The 27,122-nt window shown below is 39.6% G+C and overlaps 2 protein-coding genes across 4 annotated transcripts; one reads left to right on the top strand and one right to left on the bottom strand.

The window, feature by feature from the left end:
- The first annotated feature begins 3,148 nt into the window (after window positions 1-3,148).
- Window positions 3,149-18,711, top strand: sh3gl1b (SH3-domain GRB2-like 1b). 3 transcript variants are annotated; one of them, XR_005707576.1, is made up of 11 exons: window positions 3,149-3,578; window positions 9,840-9,908; window positions 10,637-10,709; window positions 10,791-10,934; window positions 11,345-11,478; window positions 11,654-11,812; window positions 12,807-12,910; window positions 13,093-13,226; window positions 13,931-13,978; window positions 16,410-16,654; window positions 16,745-18,711. XR_005707576.1 is itself a non-coding variant. In XM_040128614.1 (10 exons), the coding sequence occupies exons 1-10, from the start codon at window positions 3,534-3,536 to the stop codon at window positions 16,601-16,603; spliced, it is 1,104 nt and encodes a 367-aa protein (XP_039984548.1). In that variant the 5' UTR covers window positions 3,149-3,533; the 3' UTR covers window positions 16,604-18,711. The 3 variants fall into 3 exon arrangements, 2 of the variants coding, with proteins under 2 accessions (XP_039984548.1, XP_039984549.1); XM_040128614.1 differs by having other exon boundaries at window positions 16,410-18,711; XM_040128615.1 differs by lacking the exon at window positions 13,931-13,978 and having other exon boundaries at window positions 3,152-3,578; window positions 16,410-18,711.
- Window positions 18,712-19,536: 825 nt separating this feature from the next.
- mpnd (MPN domain containing) lies at window positions 19,537-27,112 on the bottom strand. The gene is made up of 13 exons (XM_040129822.1): window positions 26,084-27,112; window positions 25,270-25,472; window positions 24,854-25,075; window positions 23,671-23,770; window positions 23,492-23,570; window positions 23,305-23,401; window positions 23,145-23,217; window positions 22,934-23,010; window positions 21,963-22,131; window positions 21,233-21,303; window positions 20,991-21,080; window positions 20,764-20,856; window positions 19,537-20,633 (listed from the first exon to the last, which is right to left on the bottom strand). The coding sequence occupies exons 1-13, from the start codon at window positions 26,085-26,087 to the stop codon at window positions 20,547-20,549; spliced, it is 1,365 nt and encodes a 454-aa protein (XP_039985756.1). The 5' UTR covers window positions 26,088-27,112; the 3' UTR covers window positions 19,537-20,546.
- Window positions 27,113-27,122: the final 10 nt, after the last annotated feature.

The raw sequence follows: 27,122 nt of genomic DNA, 5'->3' as shown, positions 1-27,122 counted from the left end.
ACTACCTCACCCTCTTTAAACACTACATGACACAGGAAAGGGTTGACAGAGCCATCAGCTACCCCCCTGAGTTAGTATTTCTGCATTCATACTATAGAGCTTCTTTGAAAATATAACAATTAGTGGTGAAATTTGAAAGGCCAGTGGTGACCGAACAATCTTAAAATATATCATTTTTCTCTTAAAACAGTGCAGACGACAAAAGCAAACCGAAATGCTGGATCTACTGAGGATGTACTGTGGACATCCTGTCTGACTGCTTTTCTGTCATATGAGAACAGTTCATGCCTTTAGGTCCAGGCAGCCCTACATACTGTAGATACAAATCTATGTGAAGTAAAGTCTCTGGAGATACAAGAGGGTGTGTGCAGATGATACCTTTATCTTCAAAGTACAGTCACATGTTGCATTTCTGTAAAGCTACATTGTCCTACCAGTAAATTTAAGAAGCTACGCAAAAAGAATAGTTTTAATCTCAGAAAAGACTGCTGTGAATTCTGTCTTAAACATTTTTTAGACAATCACATGACCATTAATGGATGTCCAGCTATTTTTTAATATATCAGCCAGGTTTGCTTTGCACTGCTGGGACAGTGCTTTTTGCCATACATCAAGTTATCTCTCATAGTATGAAGGGATATTACACTTTTTTCTGGGTACATAAGACAGTGGCATAGTGGGATTGTGCAATAATGTCTTTCCCATTGTTCTCAGTGTGTTGGGCCTTTGTTGCAATGTATTACAGTTAATATTTTCATAAGCACTCCAGCACAGTCAACCTCAGAGCACAGCAAAATTATGCTATTTAGAATATAACGTACCAAATACACAGCCAAGTACTACACAGGTCAGCTGACATGGCCAGATGACACTAACAGATTGTAACAAAGTGCACTACTTTGTGTGTTAAGTCAGAGAATGTTAGACATGCTGATTTCAAAAGATTCAGTATACTTTATAGTTTTTGCAGGCCGAAAATCTGTCCAGGGGGCAGTACTGACGATCTGCACTTATATTTCCGTTTAGAGTTACTCAGGGAGATAGCTGGGCTCTCTGTCCTACAGTGTCTGCAGTTAGTCTAGCTAGCAAGACACCTTGCACCAACATAGAAGACCTTAAAACCTTGATCACTGTGTACAGTACATGTTCTTGTGAATGTTTGATTACAGAAGTATCAAAGATTTTACCCCTGTCTAATATCATTATTGCAAGACTTTTTTCGAGTTTGAGTAATAGATGAAATAGGATATTAAAAAAAGTAAATATAGTAAAATAAATATAAAAGATGGATTATAATCTCTGAATCTTGTGTTGGTTTTGTTGTGATCCTTTTTTTTCTTAATTTTTACCCTTATATGTACTGTTTGTTTGTTTTTTCTCATCAGTTTAGTGTCCTTTTTGTCTTGGAGAGATGTAATTCTATTTTTTTTAAAGAGTGTTTTTAAAGATGTCTCCCTAAAAGTTTCTCTTTTGTCATGATCCTTCTGTTTATGATATGTTCACTCTATTTTAAGATTATTATTATTAAATCAATATAGATTTTAATAAAAAATAATTTATGATATGTCATGGATATAAAGCCCAAGAGGTTTTAACACAGTAAAGTGTTATTGCACAATGGTGATACAAAACTGTATGTGGATTTAAAGAATGTAATAAAAGTCTTTTTACAATTAAAAGAAAAAATTGTTATGGCTTTTATCCTGTGTTCTTTAAAACTGGAATTGATCTGCACAAATGAAGCAGTTCTGTTGTTTACAAACAGACATGTTGTATTCAATACACATATAAATGATACATTTATTGCAGTTTAATCAGACACAGATTTTCTTTAAATAAACCTTATTGTGATGGTTCATCATCACTTTCAATTTTACACCTAAGGCAAAAAGGGGATTAAAATAAAGCATAAAATTGTATTTTCTGACTCATTCGTTTAGATAAATACAGTTACTCTGTGTTGCTAAACAATAAACCTATTTTAGCTTTCTCCTAGATGACGTTCACAACAACATGCTGACAATACACACCTAGATTATAAGATCTATAAATACTACTGTTCTCTTATGTCCAAGTTAATTGTACTGAAAGAGTCCATATATCAAAATAAAGCTTATCAATCTCTGCATTTTGCACTGTCACTCTGCTTACCTCTTGCCTGTGTTTTTGTTTATTTCAGTCTATATACTATACATAAAAGTAGAAGGTCAATGATACCCTGTGATGGGAATATCTAGTGCACTATTACCACCATTATGGTAGATAAAATCTATGGTTCTCATGCCAGGGCTCATAAACCCCACTGGCTCCTTGAGTAAGCTTTTATTCCCCGTAAGATCATTTAATGTATTTACAGCCAGTGGGAGACTGTAAAACAATCTGATCAGGCCACACATTTCACCCCCCCCCCCACCCAATTACATGGGGTCTCCTCCCCAGTCACAAAAAATACAGATATTTTTCCTCCTGATCCTTGCCACGGTATCAAGTCTTTAGGTTATTTCAGTTTTATGCCGCCATAAATCTGTTACCATTCCAGTTCAATGAAGATGTGTTGCTGAATAAGTTTTCACTTACTTTGGGCACGACAAATAAAATTCAGCCCTCCTTCATTGTATTGTCAGAAATCTCAGAGGTGTTTATTTTAAAGCCTCATTAAACAAATCCAACATTATCTGGATGATTAGATAATGTTACGGTAGTGGAAAAGTAGATGGGGCAGTTTGATGTTTTCAAGCCAAGGCCTGGTTACCACCCAGATAAGGCGGGCAACCACCCTGGGGCCTCATAACTGAATGGGCCCCAATATGCTCCAGGCTTGGTGTATGTCAACTGGTTTGTGGTGATTTAATAGCAGTTTTGTTCGAGGATATGAACCACTAAAACTCAATATAAACTGACAGGGTAAGTGCCTTAAAATGGGCCCCATCACCTATAGTAGTACAGAAAAAAAATGGACGCACTGCGGAGAAGGTGGGGTGGACGGGGGAACGATCTCATCCCGTTATTCAGTCTGTTTCCTTCTTTACGTCTTTAGGCATGAAATAGGGTGTAGGTAGATTGCAAGAGAACGTGAACATGTGGCCTGCAGCAGACGGACGGGTGCGTACCTGCTACATCCAGCAGGGAGCAGTGTGCACCAGTTTAACCGTCCCGCGGAGTCTGCTGTTTAAACTCGGGAGAGTGATTTCTTCTAAGTGGCCGGTGCAGATTTGGTTCTCTGTGCAACGTAGCAGTGTGCCCCTGACTGTTCGTGCTTGCGTTTTCAGTTCAGGAGAATTTAACATTGTTGGCTGTGCGAATGCTTTTTGCACATTTCGCTCCGTTATCTGCGGTGACAGTGGGGAGAATCACCCTCGACGTGGACGTGGTCAGTTGGCGTGTCCAGACTTGGAGTGACGGCCGTGCAGTCCTATGATTCCTCCTAAACATTTCTGCACTGGCCCCTTTTCTAACAAACTACACCGCTAACTTTGGTTATTTCGTGACCTCTTTACAACTTCGTCGGAACTTGAAGACACCCGGGGTTCAAGATGTCTGTAGCGGGCTTGAAGAAACAGTTTTATAAAGCCAGCCAGGTTTGCGAAACTTTTCTTTTAGCTAGCAACTGTCATGCATCGTTAGCAGCTAGCCTTGTTTAGCGCTAGTAGCTAACCGTTTACGGTTGGCTAATATGGATAAACGCTGTGTTAATGTGGACGTTATTGTTTAGTGACGACAGGAGGCTAGCGTTACTAGCCCTTTGTGTCAGTGTGTAAAATGTCAACGTTATTTTTAGTTGGCACTCCGTGTTCTTTTACAGCTAGCGGTAAAGTTAACGGGCATCAACGGACGTGTTTTGCATTAACATTAGTTGAACTAGCGTTTACTAACTTTAATTACTGCTAAGTAACGCTGTCATGCATTTACAGGTATTTCACATTTTTGTGCTTTAAAGTTACCCAACCCAGTGGTGCCACAATTCAGATTCAATAAGTACACATCCTGTTGTAAACATGACCTCTGTTTGTCTACGGGGCTCTCCGGGTGAGTCAGTAAAAAAAAACAGTACACGAAAAATGTAGTGCAATATGACTAAAATGAGCCAGCATGGAAACATCTGGGGTAATTTCCTGAGAGACCCCCCCTTTCCATCGGTATTGCAATGAAACCCCGAACAGTTAGGTTATAGTAAGGCTTCTTTTAAGTCACCTATTGTCCAGCTGTGTATAGGGTTAGTCGTTTGTTTAGTTAGCCAGATCGATATTTAGGGCAGTTGAGGGGAAAAGCTAAAATACTGTTGCATTATAAATGCCACTGATGGCCTTGGAGGTATACAAGTCACAGAGTTTGATGTCTGAACATTGGTGTGTTGTTTTTAATTTTGGCCAGTCATGGGCGGGGATGTTTTAAAAGATTTTGAGTCTCTTTTCTTCCTACCCCTGCTGATGTAGGCAGGAAAGACATTTGGTTTCTGCCCCAGTTTCCTGTCAGGAACAGACTCAGATCCCTGTTGGTTTGGCTGTCAGGAAAAATAACACGATGTACAAACTGTCATTTTAGGCCTGTTGGTACCGACTGTAGTGAAAATGAATAGTTAAGGTGATTGAGGGAGGTAAAGTGGATCACTAAATGAGAAAGTAACCCTGAGGAACGATGCAGAGAAGGAAGAGAAAAGTCTGCTCTCCATTTATTTGACTGCAATGCAGCTGCTTTTCTTGCCAAAACTCAATGAGAGTCAACAACACTTGACATAGTTCAGATTTTCTATGCTGGAGGCATGCAGGAAGTTGGATGTTGAAATTATATCTGTGCCTTGTAGCTTGCATGTCCTTGTTTTGTCTCTTTTAATGTCTTTCCCCACCTATTATGTGTTTTTCTGAGAATTACTGCTAACACTACATCTTTAAACCTTAGATGTCACCCTCAGGGCATTAAAAAGCACCAACAAAATTGCACTCATAGTTCTAGGTGTGATAGTAGGAAAGATTGTTAGTCCTGAATAGAGATGACTGATCCAATAGGTTTTATAAGAATACATTTGCCGTTTACCAAGTTAATTTATGCACTGATATAGTTAGTAGTGATTAGTTAGAAGTCTTCTGGTTCTCAAATGTTTCAATTTACAACTGAAAATAAATAAACCTCTGGCTAGATGGAAAGACACCAGAAGGTTAACTAAGGGATAATACTCAAAAGGTTGTCCATTACAAGATTGTAACGGATGATGCTGATGTAAAGCACCAGGTGACGTAAGGCAAATATCAGACAAATTTGAAATTATACCTCTGTGGTTCTCACTGAGCGGCTGTTTAATTCATTTTTACAGGTTATTAGCTAAGCCTCACTCTTGCCGAGTTTGAGCTTGAGTTTATTACTCGTGCTAACAACAGCAAACACCTGCGTCAGAGATGTCATGCCAGACTACAGTCAAGAATTCTTAGTTGTCATTGTAAAATTGTGATACCCAGTAGTTATTGATATCTCTCTTTTTAAACTTTTAACATTAATTGGAAGAAGCAGCAAATTTGTATATTCATAGGAACATATAACTTACAAAAATACCTATTTTATCTATTTTCTTACAGAATCTTTGTTGGACCAAAGCAAACGTTTACAACCAATGTACAAGCCTCTTCAAAACATGCACATTTTGCAAGCATCACACTAATCACCCAACATGGTCATCATGTTGGGTGTTAAAACAGGGTGTTAAAAACAGAGTGTTAAAACAAGTCAGGATAGATTAGTTTATGGATATCTTGATAAAAAGTAGATTAAAGTTTGGTACAGACGAGGGTTAAGCCGATTTATAGGAATGATAATCAGTCTTCAGTATAATCCCCATTATGGTTATTAATAGTCTTAATCAAGATCAAGTCACAATACAGGTGCAGGTGAAAGGACGATGCTAGTAGGGTTAGAAGCAGCAGACAGCATGCTACTGGTGCGGCTAATTGGATCAGTTAAGATCAGGAGGAAGCAAAATGATGATATGAGTTTGTTGTGATATAATATGAGTTTGTTTACCGTCAAAGGTTTTTTCATGCTGTTTATACCAATGCATCCATCCCTTTAATATCTCTGGGTGTATTAGACCTTTTAGGGTGATGTTGAAAATCAGTGAGCGGGACAGTTTTATAGCAGCGTTGTCTTTTTATTATTTTATTTGATTTATCAGGTGTTTAATTTTCAGGTTTAGCCAAAACAAGAATTACTCTTTGCTTTGGCAATTATATCCAGTTTAAATCCAGTTTTTTTTTTATTTTATTTATTTTTTTTTTTAAATCAACTAACTTTAAGAAAATGAATTATATCATGATATATATTGATAAAATAACACAAATTTACATGTGCCATTGTGGAAAATTTAATTTTATCCATATTTCCCACTTCTAGTCCAGATTAGTGCTTGGTTCTTGTGTATGTAAAGGGTGAAATGATCATTGACGGCTTACTGATTTACTGGAAATAACCAAGAGGGGGTTAGAGTTTGAATTTTAAATGCAGGGTTGTGGGAAAACATTTAAACGCATAGGACCCAAGAAGCTTCACTTAAGTGAATTAAGAATGAAGGAAGAAATAAAATTTTAAAAATCACATAGTCTTCTTGATCATACAGCTTCTTATGTTTCACCAGAAAGGCTGCAAAATCGCTATCACACCTTCACTTTCTGAGTCCATTCATAATGTCATAATTTCCTCTTAAGTTTGGTTTGCTCATGTATTGTGTGGTGACAGAGCTCTCTTTCCTTATCTTGCTTTGATCTAAAACAACTTTGACCTAGTTTTCAGGTGTCTAACTATGACATAATTTTGTTTTCTCCTACCATGTAGTCTGGACAGAGTGCTGTATCTAAAAATAAGTTGTCTTTTTAACTTTTTAATTCTGCGCTTAAAAATTTCAAAATTAAACATTTCTAACATGTGATGGCTTCAAACGATAGCCATCAAGTATGCTGCAGCTTATACACAAGTTTGCTGTGAGAGACAAATAATCGACTGAAAAAAGTTTGGTTTTACCCACCAACCAGCTGGTTTTCATATGCAGCGTTTAAAAAAAAAACACGACTACATCAGGCTGCTAATTTCCCTCTTTCTCTTGCTGTTCAGTTGGTACCTTTGCCTCTCTATAAGACAACCTTTTTCTGGGCCTTTCAATTTTCAAGTCATCTGAAGCCAAACAAGAGCTTGAACCATGCTTTGTGATAGTACACTACTATTTGACTAATACCCAGTCATTAAGATGAAAAGGATACCTGTTTAAAGACTGATCCCTCTGTGTAGCTTCATGCGTTGTTTATACCAAAACTTCCTGATGAAAACCGTGTGTGGATGTTTTTGGGCTCCAGTCCTTTGAGCCTGTGTGCATGTAAATAAAATGTTACACAGGTCTGAGAACTTGATGTTTTCTTTAGCACAATAAAAATGCAATAGTATTTAGTGGCCAACAGATTATTCGGATAATTCACTTTTCTACTATCCAAAATCAGAAAAGGCTAAAATCTCAAGTATAGTGTTTCATAACAAAAAAAACCCCCAAAAAAATGAAACACCCCATCATGAATTAATTACCCTTCCACAGAAGTCTCATAAGGCGGGTTAGTGTGCCAAAAAAGGATGAAGTAGCAAAAATTTAGGACTGCAGACTGCAATCTTGTCTTTCCTTGGAGGTAGGGAGTGAAATGCTGAGTAGGCTGCGAATTGAGGCTGTATCTTTACTTGTGACCTGAATCCCCCAAGGCCCCCTGTCATGTGTTTTCCGCATACAGCAGATATTCTGCAGTATAACTTGAAGATACTGAAACTAGACCGTTCAGCAAAAGTCTATCAGCTGCTGCTGTCATAATTCTCTTTAAATTAGCATTTCCGTCAGACCCAAAAAGTCTTGGTCATTCCAGAAATAAATAAATACAAAATGGTCACCAACGGTTGCTTGAGTCATGTAGGAAATAACTTAAACTGCTGTTGCTCTATCAAGGATAGTGAATTTGACTAAGGAAAGGGAAGAAGAGAAAAATGGTCTCGTAATCTCTAAATCAAAGGATAGATTATGTCTATTAAACCATTTCAGAGTTAGAGATCACCTGAAAAGGTCAGGTTTTGCCAATCTGCAAAGGTGTCAGTATTGAGCCGAATTATCCATGCCTATATAGTAGAGGCCAGGTCTTGCAGATATAATCTACATTTGTCTGAAAACTAATTTAAACCTGTCAAAAGAATGTCTGTTGACATGCTTAGTGGCATTTTAGGAAACTAATGTCACCTCATTTACTGAATCGTTTTACAGAATAAAACTCGAATCTTAAAACTGCAAGGCAAATTTATTTAAGTTCTTTATTGCTTTTTCAGGATCCTTCTTATGTTGTCTCATTAACTGCCGAGACAGCTTGAATTGCTCCCTCTGAAAATACTGTAGGGCGAAATCATTAAATATTAACATCAGGGTTGTAACAACTTCCCTCAAAACTTTTATGTACAAGAGCAAAACAGGTTCTATACAGTATGTCCTGGTGTGACGAAAGTAATTTGTAGATATTATGAATAATTTTGTCTGGAATCATGGCATAAACCTAAACCCAGATTAGTCATTGTGGTTTGCTTTTGTCTTTTTTTGTCTTCTTACCCTGAACCAAGGTGCATTGTTGCGTGCCATATTATTATCTTAGTGGTGGTGATGGGAATCTTTTTCCGCCCATTCTAGTTGGAGAAACTCAGAAATGAAACCATGTAGCTCATGGACAGAGCAGTCAGGATTTTAATTATCTTAAATTGTCACAGCAGTACAGTCTTATTAAAAAGCCAGCATAACACTTTCGTTTAATTTACTGTTCTCTGTGACTGAGTTTTTTTTTCCTCCAAAAAAGCACGATTCAAACCAATAATTCAAGGAATTAGCCAAAAAGTATGTACAACTGTACTTGTACTGTACATGAACAGAAAAAGGACTGTTTTGCATTTCTTAGGCTTTTGTTTGTGGCATAAGATATGCTGGAAGATCTCACTTGGAAATACATGTGCTTTCAATCTGCTTACGTTGTAGCAAATAGTTTGTTTTGAAATAGAAATAATGAAGTTAGGTGGTCCAACATTTTTTCATTCTGCAAAATGTAAACAAAAGAAATGGTCTAAAAGATTTCATCACTTTCTTTGATTTCTAGCATTTTCCTGCAGTGTTATCTATTATTCTAAATTCTGTCTTTAAAGTCACATGAGGAGTTAGGGTAAATATACTGTAGGATTTGTACAACACTGGGTATACAATATGATGCGCTCCACACATAAATTACATTTTCCTAAAGAAGTCAGTGTTTCCCCCAGATTGAGAATTTACTTTTGATGGTGGGTGGCGCGAAGTGTGACTGATGTGTATGCATGCAGAGACTCATGCAGTTTGGAGGGGGAGAGTGTAACTCAGATTCTTTTCTGTAGCTACAATTAATCGATGTTCCCTAAACGCCTCACATGCAGGCTGTTGGTAGACGCTAGCTTAGCGGCCGCGCACAGAGAAGCCTCTATTCCCCACTCAGTTACTGCAGCGCATGCATCTCAGACGTGTGTCGCCAAAAATTAGTCAGTTTGAAAATAGTTAAATAAGGTGTTCTAATGTAAGATTTACCTAAGTTGAAACCAAGTTATTTTATCTACCTGGGTGGGCCGCTCAAGTAGAGCCTATGTACTGGAAACGCTGAGATGTGTCCATTATTGCGCTCTCTACACAGAGCAAACGTGAATGTGTAAATTAGATATGAGTTTGGGCTTGTTTCCCACTCAAATCAAAACTTTATGAGCAGCATTAACTAATTTGCACTCCTCTCACTTACCCCTCTTTCTGTCTCCATGTCTCTCTCTCCCTCTAGATGGTAAGTGAGAAAGTCGGAGGAGCGGAAGGAACTAAACTAGATGATGACTTCAGAGACTTGGAACGGGTAAGAGAGGCATCTTTCTATGGTCTTAAGGGAGAAACATCTTTAATCGAACTCTAGGCCTGTTTGGTTTTTTTCACACAGTACACAAACATGCTGCATTTGCTCTTGATGTTTTAACCTCATTTAAAGCATTACATCACCCTCTATTGGTTGAAGAAATTGGCTGACCTCAGTGTTTATGAAGAACTTGCAAAACTTGACAGTCAAAGTTGGACTAAAATGCTTCAGCATTTCATAAAAACTGAGCTTAAGCCACTGGTCTCTCATATTACTATCCTTAGGAAGACTGTGCATTGATATTATTGGCTCCCTCACATCTAATGATTGTTCAGCGTTTCCTCAACATTTGTCTGTCTTGTATCTTGTTAGTTTAGCCACTGAGGACAGCTTGGTGTTGTGTTGACATCACAGAGTTACGCAACACCTGACAGCTCATTTACAGCTAAACAACCTAGTTGAAGAATTAACCTTGGGCTCTGGTGCATGTGACTATAATATACTGTGTGTATCCAAACTTGATGGGAATGAAAATAACATACAGAGGTATATTTTTTTGAGAATACTTTAAACTACATGCAAGAAACTATGAACAAGCACATGCAAGTAATGCTTAACAAAAGTTTTACCAGACCACCTCCTTTGTGTGTCAATATTTTATTTTAGTTCTCCGACTAAAGTAGCTCTGTTGTACACTTGTAAAGTATGTGTGATTGCTTTTTTTTTTGTAGAAAGTAGATGTGACCAGTAAAGCAGTAGTGGAGGTAATCTCCAAAACATCAGAGTACCTTCAGCCCAACCCAGGTGAGAACTTAATCTGTTTACATGCGTGTATTTAAATTGTTTGAACTCATGATTAACATGTGCTTCAACTCCCTTCAACAGCATCTCGGGCCAAACTGTCCATGTTGAACACCATGTCTAAGATTCGTGGTCAGGTGAAGAACCCAGGCTATCCTCAGGCTGAAGGGCTGCTAGGGGAGTGTATGGCCAAGTATGGGCGGGATCTGGGAGAGGAGACTAACTTTGGTAAGGTGTGTGTGTGTGTGTGTGTGTGTGTGTGTGTGTGTGTGTGTGTGTGTGTGTGTGTGTGTGTGTGTGTGTGTGTGTGCGTGCGTGTGTGCGTGTGTGTAATGGTTTAGAATAGTAAATTCTTTGCATACAAATATTGGTGACGTATGCATGGTTGTTCTGGTGCGTGTATGTGTGGCATACTTAAAATGTTCATTGTCAGATTTCAACAAAACTGTTTACAGTGCTTATGAAATGCTTTTTGACTATTTTTAGTATTGTACTTCTGTCTGTTTGCATGTAACTCAGGTCTTTTTAGATACTATCTCCGTCTGTATGTTTGTTCTGATGGTGCTATAATTACTATAAATGCTATAAATTGTAAATCCACCCATGTCACCGAGCCGTTCTCTGTATGTGTGGTTCAGGCGGCGCGCTAGTCGATGTAGGAGAGTCCATGAAGAGATTGGCAGAAGTCAAAGACTCTCTCGACATTGACGTCAAACAGAACTTCATTGATCCATTGCAAGGGCTCTGTGACAAGGACCTCAGAGAGATACAGGTATCTGACACACCAACACGGTATTTTATGGCAGGGAAATAAACTCCCTTCTCATAGTGAAATATTAAAAGATACCAGTCAAACCTTCCATCATCATTCCTTTTAAAGTGTCAAATTCTAGTTAATGCAAGATATTGATCACTACTAAACTAACTACGGCTCTGACCATTTTCAGCACCACCTCAAGAAGCTTGAAGGCCGTCGCCTGGATTATGACTACAAGAAAAAGCGTCAGGGCAAGATCCCAGATGAGGAGGTCCGACAGGCCCTGGAGAAGTTTCATGAGTCAAAGGAAGTGGCCGAGACCAGCATGTACAATCTGCTGGAGACTGATGTGAGGACTTATTTCTTACTGTTCAGTGTATGGTGTTAGAGTTTGTCCTATGAAGAATAATTTGAAGTCCAATCCCTTTAGGATAAAAAGAGTAGTAAACATATCCAACTAAACTAACTTTTTCTCTGGAAAGCTGCTGTCCAATGCACACCCACAGGACAAACACACAGTAATAGTTATGCCTGTGAAGAACGATGAAACACACCCGTTGATCACAAATAACACTGGCACTGCATATAAACATGCCTTTGAATAGCTGTAATTGAACAGTTATAACATATATTCACTCTTTGGTTTTAGCAGTTGGAGCATTTGTTTGCCTTGTACATAACTGCAGGTAAACACACCTGTAGGGGAGGAGGCACTGAAGTACAAAATGGCTCAGAGCACGCACTAAGTTGCCTGTTTATTACTGCTGATACACCTAGCTAAAAATGATGCCACCTGTTACAACAGTCCTGCAATAATGTTACCTTCATGAAGGTTGTAATGTTCAGTTTTTTTTAAAACTGTTTTAGAGAGGTGCTCATTCAACATTATGATCATTTTGGAGGCTGTAGACTGTGTTGCTGTTGAACTGAATAGCATTGTACAGAGTTTTTTGTGTTATTTAGCCTACCATGTTTGACTTTAAAGGGGTGGACAAAATTATAGAAACACCTGTCAAATAATCTTAAAATGTACTTATTAGCTTGAGATGAGGTTGAATGCTGTAGAAAAAGCAGACTCTGAGTTATGATTATTTTGTCAAACAAATGTAAACATTATTTATTACACATGACCTACATGATGATATATCTCCAAGGTGCAGTATATTCCCACATCCTGTCACTGGGGTTATTGTGAACTGTATTATTTATTATCCAAAATATGGAACTGTTGAACTGTTTATCCTTTGGAATGGGCAATACAGTAAAATACAGTATCTTAAGCAAAGTGCCATTGACTGTCTTTTTTTGTGTGTGTGTGTGTGTGTGTGTGTGTGGGGGTGTAGATCGAGCAGGTGAGCCAGCTCTCTTCTCTGGTGGAGTCCCAACTGCAGTACCACAGACAGGCCGTACAGGTGCTGGACGAGCTTTCTGACAAACTCAGAGACAGGTGCAGTAATGAAACCTGACGCACAAAAATACCAACATAGTGCACGCTACATCTGACATTGCAGTTTTTCGCCTTGGAGCTTTTCAAGTCTGGTTCAGTCTCAGGAACTCCAGACATAATTTTGTATTTATTGTTAAGATTTTGGGAATGTAAGACTCATATTAATTTATCTTTTTGAACAGGATGAATGAGGCTCAGTCTCGACCAAGACGTGAATACACACCCAAACCAAAACCTATCTTTGACTATGGAGACAACAACCATTCAAACGGTGGCTACTCAACCTCCGTGGCCCCTACACCTTCATGTAACTCTGGTAAGAAATGGCTGATGGGCTCTAAAGACAAATGTTTAAAAAGTTGTTAGTGTAGATCAGCATCAACATTTTGTACTTTTACCAAGAATTTTTTTAAAAAGGGAAAAAAATGGAGTAAAACAAATTTGAACTAACCATTACTGTCAAAATGATGAAGTGGCTGACTGTACAGTTGGTATCAGAAAACAGACGGGGTCTTGACAAAACAAAGAAAAAAAAAAATTCTCTGGAATTATTTTTTTTCCATCCTTACATTGAGATTACTCTCAAAGCCACATAAAAGAGCTACACAGGATATGTGCAAAAGAGCTGTCATACCAGAAATTACCAGCAACAACAGATCCAGCTGTTTCTCCACACACAGAAGATGCACCAAGCCAAAGTAGCATGCCGTCATTCTTAGAAATCTGACAGAAATTAAACTGAAAAAATGTTTTGCCGCCATAGCAAACACGATTTCTTAAGACCTTCATCCAGTCAGTACGACTGAGCAGAAATATGTGAAAAGCATCCAACGTGCATTTGTTTTGTTTTGTTTTTCCCCAGTCTGTTTGAGGCTTTGTGAGTGGTGGCATGCACTGAATGTCTGACTCTCGAATGCGCTCAGTCGTTGACCATGAGAAAATGGGTGTGTGTCGTGTGTCGTGTCATTTGAATGGCCTTTCTCCAACTGACCTTGTTCCTCTTCCCTGTGACATCATCAGAGCCATCTTTTCACTTGGCCAGGTTGTCCTTTCGGAAACACAGATTGTGTGAGTCATAGATCGTATGGGCCATTTTTCAGTGTCACAGTTTCAGTTGTGGTGTTGAAATGGTCCTCTGTGTTTGTACAGCTTTTGGTTTGAAATGCATAAAGTATGGTATAAGTTGCTTCTCACAGGTTCAGCACATAATTGGTGGTTTGTGATGCATGTGTACTTTAACAGCATTGTATGTGGTTTTGTATGAAATGCACTGCCTGTCCTTCATACACTGCAACTTGACAAAAGTATTAACAGCTCTGCAACTACTGGTTCAGTCCACATTTGCTTTAGACACGTCGTTATTAACACAGTGTAAAAGAACAGGATTCTCCTAATTCAAGGAGCAATTGTGAACTTTTCAAACTACAGTTTTTATTTGAGGTTTTAAAAACTCATATGGCCACACAGTATGCTATCTCAGTCTTTTTTTTTTTTTTTTTTAATAAACTCAGTCAGGCTTTAGAGCTCTGCTCAGGAACTAGAAGTTACTGAAGACTTCTTCCCTGTGGCTGATCTGCTCACTGCTGTGTTGAAATTATAACAGTTCTTAGCACAGCCCATGTTGGTTTACATACAAAACAGTAAAGATACAGAAGTATTGGTCCTTAAATGATGAAACTACACAATGTCCATAAATCTGAAACTCGTAATACATTTATGTGTGTGACACCTTGTTAAGCCTGAGCCCATGTGACTGTTAGTTGTAATGTTCGATTTGAGTACAACCAATCATCCTGTAACATGATTTTATGTGTTGACTTGAATGTTGAGAGATTTGGGCTTTTTCAGAGTATAGTACTCTTTGTTAATATTAAATAATATTATATAACTCAAGAATGCAGCTAGTGCTAGTTATTACATTTATTTGTAGCGGTATTTCAGTCAGTATCAGAATCGCTATTAGTGTTATAAAGAGTACTGGGAGCTGTCTGTTTCAGTATATAGCCTTTTTTGAATAACACAGAGTTGAGGTCGTCAGATTTTCAGCTTTTGTTACACACAACTATAATTATTGTAACTGTAATTCTGTTTCTATGTCTTCCCACCATATTACATAGTATGTTGAACATCATCTGTCATCTGTGTTTTAATGTGCCCATGTGTAAACACATTACTTTTAACCCATTATCTTGGGGACAATACAGAGTGGATGTGATTTTGACTTTGGAGCAGCTTGCTGCATATAGTGCGCTTTCATATTGAGGGAAAACCGCTCGTCTTAAAATTAATGTAACTAATGTCTTGTTTACTTTAAAATGTTGACTTAATATTAGCACAGTTAGTGAGCTATATGAAGACAAATACATTGACGTAAATATATTTACTAATTAAGGCATCTTGACCTCAGTTATCATAGCTGTTTTTTGTCGGAGGTAGATAAAATAAACACCTCTTTAAGAGTGACTTATTAGCAGTATTTGTAACCTTTTCATATGAAAGTGCTAGTTACCAGACTTTTTTTATAGATAAAAATGATGCTAATACACCTTAACTCTATAATAACCTCAAAGAATTGTGAAAGGGTTTGTGCTCTTGTGTTCAGGCTTTTCAATAGATAGTGTCAGGTGCGTGTAAGTGAAGTCGACAGTCCCATATCTTAGAAAAATTGCCCACACTCAAGTAGAAGAGGCTCTTCAAACGTAAGTTGTGGTGATCGTCGTCAGCATGCAGCACAGCTCTTGTGCTGACAATGGTTTGTGACTGAAACGTTCACACTTTCACAATGTGTCACCCTTTACACACTGAATAAACGGATTCATTTTGCATCTGAAGAGCCTCTTGTAATATAACCTACCTCTGGAGAAATGTTTGTAATGGTGGTAAAGTTGCTTCAGAGATGGTCTTACTCCATTAAATGTTTACATTATTTTATCTGGCCTTATCAATGAATATAGTAGGGAGTAAAACACAGAATGAGAGACTAAAGCTTTCCCCATCTCTAGCCTACCCAGCAGGCTGTGGGGTAAACTTGGTACAATGAGAAAATTGTTTGGCGACAAAAAAAGGCTAGTTTGTCTGTCTGTGGAGCCCCACTCTCTTCTGCTGATCTGTGTGAGGCCACAGAAAAACGAGTAGACTGATGAAACAACACATGGGGAGGGAGGAGAACAGTTATACAGAAACCTGGTTTCATAGGATATTGTGGTTTTTGGTCAAAGATTAAACCTGTCAGCACTCTGGAGCTCGTTTGCAGTGCTGTGTTTCTGTTGATCTGTCTTTATCACATACTAATGTTTTGCTCACATGTATAAAAAAGTGTGATCTACAGAGTACAGCAGATTACATGTCTAACCTTTTCCCGAAACTGACACTGCTGTGGCCTTTCACTGCATGAGAGTACCCTGAATTTCTGCACTTTGTGTTTTTCTGCTTTTCTTTCCATTAAAGAAAAGCAGTGTTGTGTTTTTAATTTTTTCTCTCCTTACTTGTGTTTTCTCAGCCCTAGAGCAGCCGAGCTGTAAGGCGCTGTATGACTTTGAGCCGGAGAACGAGGGAGAGCTGGGATTCCACGAGGGCGATATCATCACCCTGACCAATCAGATCGACGAGAACTGGTACGAGGGCATGCTGAACGGCCAGTCGGGATTCTTCCCTCTCAACTACGTCGAGGTCCTCATTCCGTTGCCACACTAATACAAAGAGAGCAAGACAGCTGAGAGGAGGCTGACGGAGAGGAAAAAGCAGGTAGAATTATTAGAGAGGGAGGAAAGTGAAGCCAAGGGATGGTCCGTAGAAGATTCATTTTCACCTTCAGCTCCAATGTCATCCTCACAGATGAGCACTTTTTGTCATCTAGAGTTCTGGGGAAGATGGTTACGTTTCAAAGTCCAGACCAGAATATCAACCAGTTCCACCCAAGGTAAAAGGATTGAGACTAAGATGGACACAAAATGTTGTTAGCCGTTACCTGACAGTGAGAAAAATTTCTTGAGGACTAACTGATGAAACATGTATAAGCAATATTTTTCTTTAACCACAAATTACTGATATAGTAAAAAGAATTGTATTAAATCTAGTGATTATGATGACTGGGATGATGCATTTATATCATCCTCTTTGTGTGATTGCAGTCTGCTTAAAACTCAGGTTGGTCACCAGTTTAACAGTCAGTTTCAGACTGGAGAGGCCAACTCAAACCTCACAGTGATCTCATTTAACTTGACTGAATATTATACTCATTTCAAAAATGAAAACTTTGTGCCCCTTAAAGGACTGGAGCTCATCTCTTGATGCCACCTGCTGGTGTGACTGAGAATTACTTTTGCCTAAACTAAAATGGAACTATACATGAACAGAAATGTAGTTTTTAGTTGGATATATAAATAAAAAACTGCTTCACATTTAATCAGAAATATGAGCCAAAATTTATCTCAAATTTGTAATTTAGACTATTTTCAGATTTTGGCCTATTTGTTAATGTTCATTTTCTAAGATGTTCAGTGATGATAGTAGCTTCAGGAGACAACAGTGGGTTCTTTTTACATTGTTCCAGCATTTGACATATATTAGTCTCAACTTACTACAGTAGTTTTAAAGAGTAGAACTGCTTACTGAATATGTGAGAAAATGTTATCGCACCTTGGTCTTCAAATGAGATTGTTTTGTGTGTGTGTGTGTGTGTGCGTGTGTGTCTGAGTGTGTGTGTGTGTGTGTGTGTGTGTGTGTGTGTGTGTGTGTGTGTGTGTGTGTGTGTGTGTGTGTGTGTGTGTGTGTGTGTGTGTGTGTCAGACCTACTGCACCATTATACAAAGACCCAAAGTTAAATGCAGACATTGCACCTTTTTTGTCACTTAAGGCAGGCGTGTGTACAAATGCAGAATGATAAGTTGTGTAGTTGTTGTCTGCTAGTCTGTTTAATAGAAGAGACAGAGCCAAAAAGTCTTTCTAAAATGCAATAAAAACGTATTGCTTAGTGCGCCTGTTTGTTAAACTGCTAGATATTCTGTAACAGCCATATATTCTTTTAGTTTTTGGCCTCTTTGTTTTACCATGTTAAGCCCTTTCGTTTATTTTCTAAGTCTTTTGACCCCTGTTTTGGGCGCCTTTTAAGTCCATGCAGCGCCTGACTAGACGACGCTGCTGGCAGCGACTCAGTCTTTCATAAACAACACTACCTGTCCCACAGTCTCTGCCTGCCCTTGTGTCTTTGAGAATGTGAAACTCTTCTCTGCTTTGAAGCTTAGTCTGACCCTCTGAGTCTGATCATTCACAATAGCTCTGATTCGATTTATTTGTTTGTATAAATGGGCTGATATAGACTGATGTTTAATCTGTTTAGACAAGGCTGGTTTCTTGTTTTGGATCGAGCCACAGTCCACACCTGCAGATGGAGTCTAATCCAGCATACACTATACAGTATGAGGGAAAGACCTGGAGTGAAAGGGAAAACATCAAGGGAAAAACAATTGGACTAATTTGGAGAACCCTTGTTACCAAACATTAATGGTTACCAAAAAAGTATCGTCAGTCCGATTGTCTTTATGGGGAAAAAATGTTTAATTGTGAATGACAAATGCCTACTCTCACTGTTTGCAGTATCTTTCTGCTACATTTCCTCTCTGTTATGTGTGTTTGTCCTTCACTCCACGCTGCCAAACACGTCCCCCACTCCTGAGTTTGGTCCTTGTCTATATGTTTACATCTCTGATCTTACTACATTTCAATGCTTGTGTCAAGTCCAGGGCAAAGTTAAAGGACTGTAGGAGGTGCTGTCAGGATCACACTGTCATGAAAAAAAAAAAGACGAAAAAAAAAAGTCCTTTCTAGCTTTGTTTTAGTGCCTTTGGAAAAGAATGGAGGGAAAGTACCGCAACTAATACGACAACCAAAACCTAACCTAGCTACTTAAAAACAATAGTCAAGAATTTATTTTTCCTACTTTTGGTTTTATTTGTAGTCATTGGCACTTTTGCTGTGTAAAGATAAAATGCATGTGTGCACATTTGACACTACAGCAGTTTCCTGATCATGTTGTGTTTAAATAATGTTATGTTGTTTTATCAGCAAAACACCAGTGGAAACTGTGTTTAAGTAGATTTTAATCCATGTTTGAAAAAAAAAAAAAAATGTCCCACTCATTACTTTTTTTTTTTAAAGAGCTATGCATTTGTTTAATCAGTCTTAAATGCTCTTTTGAACAGCATCAAATCATTCTGGCTCTCTATGGTATTATTTTTTTATATACAAGACCTTAAAAAAATTTAAATTAATCTTTGCATGTAGTCCTATATTACACCTTGTAAATGTATGTCTTAGATTTATGTTGCCTTTTTACTTTTGGTATGAGTACAGAATTTAACCACAATATTTTGTCTTTTATTATCGAAGTATTTGTACGTGCTTCTTTCTCGTCCCCTACCTCCCCCATTCTTACAATAAATTAAATAAAAAGGAAAAATGTGCTTTCATTGTGTTGATCAATAGTGAGGTTATGGCTGGCTTTGAAAATGAATTTCATTCAGTTGAATTGGAGAACACCAAAAAAAAAAAAAATACAGAAATATTCCTCACACCAAAGCAAACAAAAGGAAGAGATAGTTGTGTTTAAATAGTTCCAGTGTGTATTTTAATGCTTTGTAGATCATCAATCAGCAGGCTTAAGGCATAAGTCTTCAGACATATACATCACACAATCCACAGTTAGTAATAAATACAGTACAGGTAAAGAGGAAGCAAATATCTGTCCTAACAACAGGACTCTTGTCTCATGTAACCTGACAAGGAAACAGTAGAGGGGCACATTCACAACACAACTCACAGACAGACAGACACACACACACACACACACACACACACACACAGGTTCATTTATAAAAAAAAATTAAAAACAAACCAAAAAAAAAACCCTTGTTTGGTAAAATGGATTTACTTGCACCATACTGAAACCCTTCGATTTTACTTGAGGAACACAAACATTCACAAAACCTATTGCAGAGTATAGTTTGGGTCAAACCAAGACACTATTTGCACACTTTGCTTATGTTGAATGCTGAGGATATTTAGCACATTTTCTTACATTTTTTTCCCCCAATCACTGTTCCTGGTTTAGTCTAAAAAAGGCAATTACAACGAGTTTACATAGTACATATCTGGCAATATCTGCTCATTCCACAGGATACTAGCACAGATAGGCACATAGGTCCATATGTAAAAGGTACGAGGCCAGCGCTCATCCGCAGGCTGATGTCTGGTCCATGAAACAGTTCGATTTGGTGGCTTTAAAGCAATATTAAATTTTAGTAAAACATTGGTTTTTAACACTCATCAGTTTCCTGTTCACTAATCTGTTGTTGGATATCACATTGTAACTTTGTAACTGTTTTCATCATTGGTAAATACAACCTCCTAGGGTTGACTAGTATCAAAGATTTAGCACCTTCAGAGTCACTGAAGAGTGTCTGAACTCGTGATAATGCTGTATCAAATAAAGTATGAGAGAATTCAAGGCATCTACATGTTTTTCAAGCAGGTTTTACATTGTGCGCCCGTCACATCGGAACCTGTCAGCTCTGCACAAAAGGTGTTTTAAGATGAAACGACTGGATATCGAGAGCAGCCACATGCAGAGCAGATCCACTCAGTGCATGTTGCTCAACTGACTGTAGACATGCTCCAAGATCTGAGAGTAGGCCTGGTCTTTGGGGGCATGGCAACTCAGAGAGCCCTGAGGAAGAAGTAGAACAAGTTAGGTCAGCTGCAGGGTCTGAGGATCCTAGACACATCACCTAATAGCCGTCCCAGTATAAAGTGAGCTGAAATCTATTTTGTAATTTCAGGCCTTTTATAAATCATACCTTGATCTTGTCCATCATGGTCGTATCAGGACACCAATACTGGCTGAACTGGACGAGGTCGGGAGCTGCCTTGTAGTAGTCGACCAGCAGCATCTTTGGAGGACAAAAAAAAAACAAAAAAACAGCCTAACATTTTTATACTAATTTACATCAGTCATATAAACCAATTACTCAGATTTTGATTTGTCTGCTTTATTTTCAAAGGCCCGACGCTGAAGTATCAGTACCATCTCGTTAAGGACATCACTGGTGAGAAAGTTGTCCTGTACGTAGGTGACCTCTACAGCCACTGGGATGCCGTAGTCATTAGGCCGTTGCTGCAGGAAGGCAGAGGATGCATAGGTTTAGCAGAAAACTGAGCACAAATGTCTCTAAATTAACTTTGTCAGGAAGGACTAAACTAAGTTAAAAAGCAATGAAATAAAGAGGTGACTAGTTTAAATTGTATTAGTAATGTTTGTGCCTTTACCTCAGGGGGTGGTACAACCCAGAATGGAGTTATTGTGGACGCCACACCTTGATTGCCGTGATAATATGGTCCTGTTCAAATTTAAAACAAAAAAAGTTAAAAGCTAAGTTAAAAAAAAAAAAAAAAAAAGAGAAACTAAAAGAGTTTAAAAGCTAAGTAGTGTCAAACCTGACTGATGGTTACAAAGCCAAGACAGTGATAGTGATGATTCCTTTACATGCCATGGCAAATATTGGAAATACAAGCTGTTGCTGATTTAGAAACCTACTTACTTAGATTTAGAAAACGACCCCTTAAGATATTAGGAACAATTTGGCTACAGTCATTTTGGTCATGTTTTACCGACCTCACTGCAGTGATCCCTTCATCACTGCAATGTGAATGGCCATTGGCCTAGAGGTACTTAAAAGTTTACATTCACGAAAGACCTTCCTTTTTTTCCTTAAACATTGCAAAACATTAATTATGCTGTGAAAATTTTTTTTTTTTTTCCAAAATTACAACTTCTTGATATCCCCACACAACTGAGAAACACTGGAACACAGTGGTTTTGACACTGAACTGGCAACTCGAAAATAAACTGCAGGTCCTTTATCTATGCTGCACAGTGTATGGAGCGGTCCACGACAGTTACTGAGGGTGTCTTCAAGAAAGTCATTCAATTCTCATTCAAGTGCAATATTTGTGCAATAGTCTGTAGTCCCAACACTATATAAAGGCAGGCACTGACCGCAAATGATGCCCAGACAGGGCTGGAAGCCGTTGTTTGAACCCTGCAGCCTCAGCTGGTGGTCCATCTGGGAGTCGATGTCCTGCAGCGACGGCAGAGCCGGACCTCGCGGGTGACTGTGGTACCAGCCGACCAAGGACAGCCCGCGCATGAACAGGTTCTGACAGATCTGGAGGAGAGGAAACATGACAAGACACCGATTTGAAAAAAAAAAAAAAAAAAGGGGTAGACGTGCTCTGCTTGAAATTTTGTTTCACCTGAAGTGAACACATTAAGCTAAGACAGTAATTATTATGGGCATTGCCAGTTCACAGAAGAACCTCGGGGAGGATTTAGAAATGGATGAGACTATTCTAGTGGTTTGGGTAATATTTTTGCAAATCTGGCAAAAGCCATAAATTATAATTTGCAGCTGAAGTTTGACGCACATTTACAGGTATAGTTTGGTTTTTAATTGCATGTCCAAACTCACAGTTTTTGTATTTCCTATCCTGTCAGCTGGTCAATTTTCATTGCCTAATATTCACATAATATCAGTGCACAGAACCAAAGGGGAAGGACATCATTTTAAGATTTCACATTTACTTTTGTATGCCAAGCAGTACAATCAATGCTTGTTGATGTAAAATACTTTCATAATGCTAATTAATTTGGATTGTTGCTAGAAATTGACTATTATTCACTAGTATTTAATTTTAAGTGCATAACCACCCAAAAACCATCAGGGTAAACAAACACAGCATAGCAGTCACAGTTTTTCTTTATTTCCCTGTGATGGAAATTAAAGAGTCGGTTCTTTGGTGTCTGGCTTTTGGAAAGAGAGATGCACGTTGACAAGTGCTGGCTGCTGAACTGTCCTGGGGCTCGGGAAGAGCTTGTGAATTTTTCAAAATGGGTGTCATTCACCTTCATGTCTTCTGAAGCCATACAAGCTGTTAGTGCAGACTACTGCTTCACTGTCCATGCTTTACCTCCTCCTCAACAGCAGAAGCAGAGTCTCTGTCTGCCAGCCTGGTCCGACAGGGGAAAGCCCTTAAGACTGTCAGCACTGAAACACAGCAACCATGAAGAGAAACACGCTGGGGATGAAGAAAACTTCATTCTGCTCTTCTACTCATGTATACTTTTTTTTTTTTTTTTTTTGCAGTTGCTTGCCTATTTCTATGGTAAAGTCACACTCACGTTGTGTATTGGTATCCCACCGTCCTCCGAGGTATCCCACCACCTCACTGGTGGTCAGGTGACAGTGAAAGTCCTATAAAAGGACGAAAAGCAGGGAACTTGGTCTTTTAAATGTTCACCAGTGTTTAAGTATCCTGCGTTAGCTGCGACTGTTGCTTACCATTAGCAGCAGTACATTACTGGACACAGCCACATTGAAAGGCTGGAATCTGTTGATGGCTGAGAAGGCTGACAGCTCCACTAGTGTGTGTGGATCTCTGAGGATACAAGTTAGTGTCTAATTCACCTCGCGCACAGCACAATGGTCACATAAAACTACACTGATCAGTCTGATTAATAGAGAGTACCTGGCAGCATCCCTGGTGCCCAAGGTGCAATATCTGACAGGAATTCTCTCTCTGTCAGTTCTTCGTGAAACCATTACATCTGTAACAGTAGAGAATATTTCTTTCTCAACGTGTTTAAACCACACACCTGTGAATCACAGAGTTACACAAGGGAAGAGACGAGCTGAGCTGATTCGTACCATGTAATCCAGGTTTGTTGTTCTTGTTCTTCTCATCTGCCTGCACAGCCGTCTTACCTTCCTCTTCATCCTCGTCATCGTCCTCCTCACTCACCAGGCTCTGACATGAACACAATATATGAGATTGGATCATGTAGATAACGCCCTCCCCGCCAAGGGGTCCCTCAGATAAAACTGAGGGGTCACAGGATCACTGCAAAACCCTGCTTCTAACCAAGTTGTTCTGCCTTTAACTCGTGACCATAACATCTTCTGGTCTTAAAACAAGTCAGAAAATCAGCCACTGCAGTAGGAGGATTTCCAGAATATTTTGGTTTCAGTGTAAATCGATCTGTTTCGAGTATTTTCTAGTTACGTTTTTCTTCATTCGAGACCAGCATAAACAGAAATAACTTGATACAATGGAGATTTTCAACACTGACGATCAAAGGCATAAAAAGAGAAAAAAATCTAAATCTTTTTTAATTTCAAATTTTTGATTTCTTATCCTATCAAATACTGGATATTTTCACCCCTTGGGGCCTCCAGAAATCCTTGAAATTAAACAGTCTGATAAGAGAAAACTGCTCTTGTCATCAGTGAACCTGTAACAAGGGGAGGCAAGTACATTGGACATTGCTTCATTTTTTAAGGGGTTAAGAAAGTTCAGAAACTCTGCCCTCGGTATATCTTTGTCTCTTTACAATGGATTGTATGTTATTAGATTATAATATCATTTTCTCTCCCTTGTGAGCAAGTTAATCTAAAAGTAGACTTTATTTCGAAATTAACAAAGTACTGTTCTCTTTCCCCTCTTGCTGATTTCATCATTCCTCTTTCAAAATAAGAAAGTTGTTTTATTTCTACATTTCCCTTCTTCTCTCAGCACATCCACTCTGTACTGATCCTTGATTAACTATCTGATTGGATGCCATGCTACAAAGTTAATGGGCTTTATCTTCATCCGGCTTCATCGTCTTTTCCTTAAACCTGACTGAACTATGTTTTCTTAGTACAGAACTGTACGAGAAAAAGGTTTTATTAAGGCGCCAGTTGGTCTGAACTTGGGCCATAATGTTTGACCTCTCGCATGCAGACAAAATGACTACTTATTTCAGTATACTGACTCAGATATTTGCTTCAATAACAAAAGGAAAAGATGAAGAAACAACAACAAAAAAAGGTTCCGTCATTGTCCTCTCACCATGTCTGCGCTGGGTTGGTACTTGTGCAGCCAGGTGGTTTTGTACTGGACCAGTTTCTGTCCCCTGTAGCGTACAGACGCCCAGCCACAGCCAGACTTCTTGGCAGGGTTGACCAGACGTTTGCAATGCGTCGCCCAGGCGCTGGGGGAGTTGAAGATCTGGCCCGTCTCCACCCATCGGATTTTCCCGTCATTCAACAGGTCTCCGACAAAGTTCTTACCCTGAGGAAAGAGAGAAGGGTTTAAGAAAAAGCAAAACATGCATGTTGGTTCACACCTTTGAAGCAACTGCCTGGTGCATTTCATCGCCAGTGTATCAAGAGGCACAAGCCAGGTGCCTGGCATGGTACAACACAACACTTACACGAATGATGAACAACAGTCTTACTGTCCACTGCTGTGATGTGTGTCATTACCAGGTAGTGGATGGCCAGCACCCCGTCCCCCGGCTCCACCAGGCCGTCCTTCAGCAGCACTCTCAGGGTGATGCCTCTCCGGGTCAGCAGGGAGCCCCTGCCGGAGCTGGACCTCAGGTCTGCCTCCTCCCCTCCGCTCAGCTCTTCCTCATCCTCCTCTCCTCCGTCCTCCACCACCTGTGGAGAGCTGGGTGGCTCTGAGCCTGAGGACACACACACACACACACACACACACACATCCGCACACAAAAAGGATCATCCATCAGGTCTGCTGGAGGGATACGTGGGTGTGATGTTAATGTTCAGTCTTTAAAGATTAATGCAATGCTACGTTTAAAACAAAGCGATAGCCCTGGCATGTTAAGATGCACGAACTTAATGTTTTCTCATTCAACAGCCTCTTGTGAAAGGTCGTGTAACTCAAGAGGTTTTGCAGCGAGCCAAAGCACCTGACTACCAGTTAAACATCTGCCTGTTAAAGTTGCATGAGGAATAAAGCCAGTGTGAATGACCATCATTTTGAATGGTAATGACTTTATAATGAAAGCCCCACTGCAATGGCAGCCGGCATCATTCATAAATGCTGCGTGCTAGAACGATAACAATCCTTTCACGGTGAGAGGAATCTCAAGGGGCCAAAATGGCCAAAAGATCATCTCAATTGGCGATTCATTAATTACGGCTAAGCTATGCGGTTGGCCTTTGTTTCCACCTCCCATTAGGGCACGGCTCTCTCAGCCAGAAGAGGCCTGCTCACCCCCCTGCGTTAATTTCCCACAGAATTACAATTAAACCCCTCTCTCGTTATCCTCACCCATATCTCGGAAAGCGTCGGAGAGCGCCTTTAGATCCAGCTCGGTCGAAGGCTGCTGGTTTTCGGGGCGCCTGGGGCCGTGCGGGCTCGAGCTTCGGGCAGATCGCGCAGATACACTTCGCCACACTGGCTCCGGCTATTATTCAAAAACATAAAATGAAGGCGTCTGTGGCTCCGCAGCGTAGTTTCCTTGTTGTGTTGCTTTAATGTCAGTTCCCCTCCCCTTTCTTTCTCCCTCTCCCCGTCCTTGTCACTCTCCCTGTGTTCTTGTGAGCCGGTTTTGTCTGACGTGCCATGCCGGTAGGTCTGCCGCCGGACTCACGCACCCATCGGCCTTAAGATCCTAGTACAGTCGTTACAGGGGCAAAAAGGAACCGTGTGGCGTTGCAGAAAAAAAGAAAAAAGAAAAAAAAATGTCTTCAATGTTGTGAAAAATCTAAACAATGCCGCGACAAATCTGCGTTTCCCCCGGAAAGATGAAGTGTCGCCCCGTGCGCCGACCGCCGTTTGGCGTTCGGGCAGATGAAAAGTACGTCCCGAGGACCGCGGGGTCTCTGTGTGTGGGAAGCACCACAAGGTAACAGAGGCCAGTGGCTTTGTGTGGCGCTAACCTACGACCGCGTCCCGCACCAGGCTTCGTTGCGCTGTGTGTTTTTTTTCTTCACTGCGCCGAGATGTTCCGTTTTTATCTCCGGAGAGAGGCACATTTACCGGGAAGCAGCCGGCGGAGGGCAGCAAACCTCCAGCAGACTGTCTTATCTGGGTCCAGGTCTTATTACCCCCACCTGGAGGTAATACAGGTCCACGTTCAAACAACAACTGAAACAACCGTTTTAAATTTGGCTCTGTGTAGTGGGAAGTGACTGTATTTCAATTTCATAATACTTTCTACTGCTACTCTCCTATAATAATCCTATTAAATAGGATCCATATTTAGAGATGAAACTATCCAACGACATGACCTGTTATTGGGCCTGGAGCAAAAATTTGCCGTTGGGGCCCCAATTGAACTTGACCTGAGTATTTTTTGCTTCTAATA

The sequence above is a fragment of the Xiphias gladius genome, chromosome 6 (assembly GCF_016859285.1).
Source record: "Xiphias gladius isolate SHS-SW01 ecotype Sanya breed wild chromosome 6, ASM1685928v1, whole genome shotgun sequence".
NCBI lineage: Eukaryota > Metazoa > Chordata > Actinopteri > Istiophoriformes > Xiphiidae > Xiphias > Xiphias gladius.
Note: the sequence above shows the minus strand (reverse complement) of the source record. Positions and strands in the feature narration are given on the sequence as shown.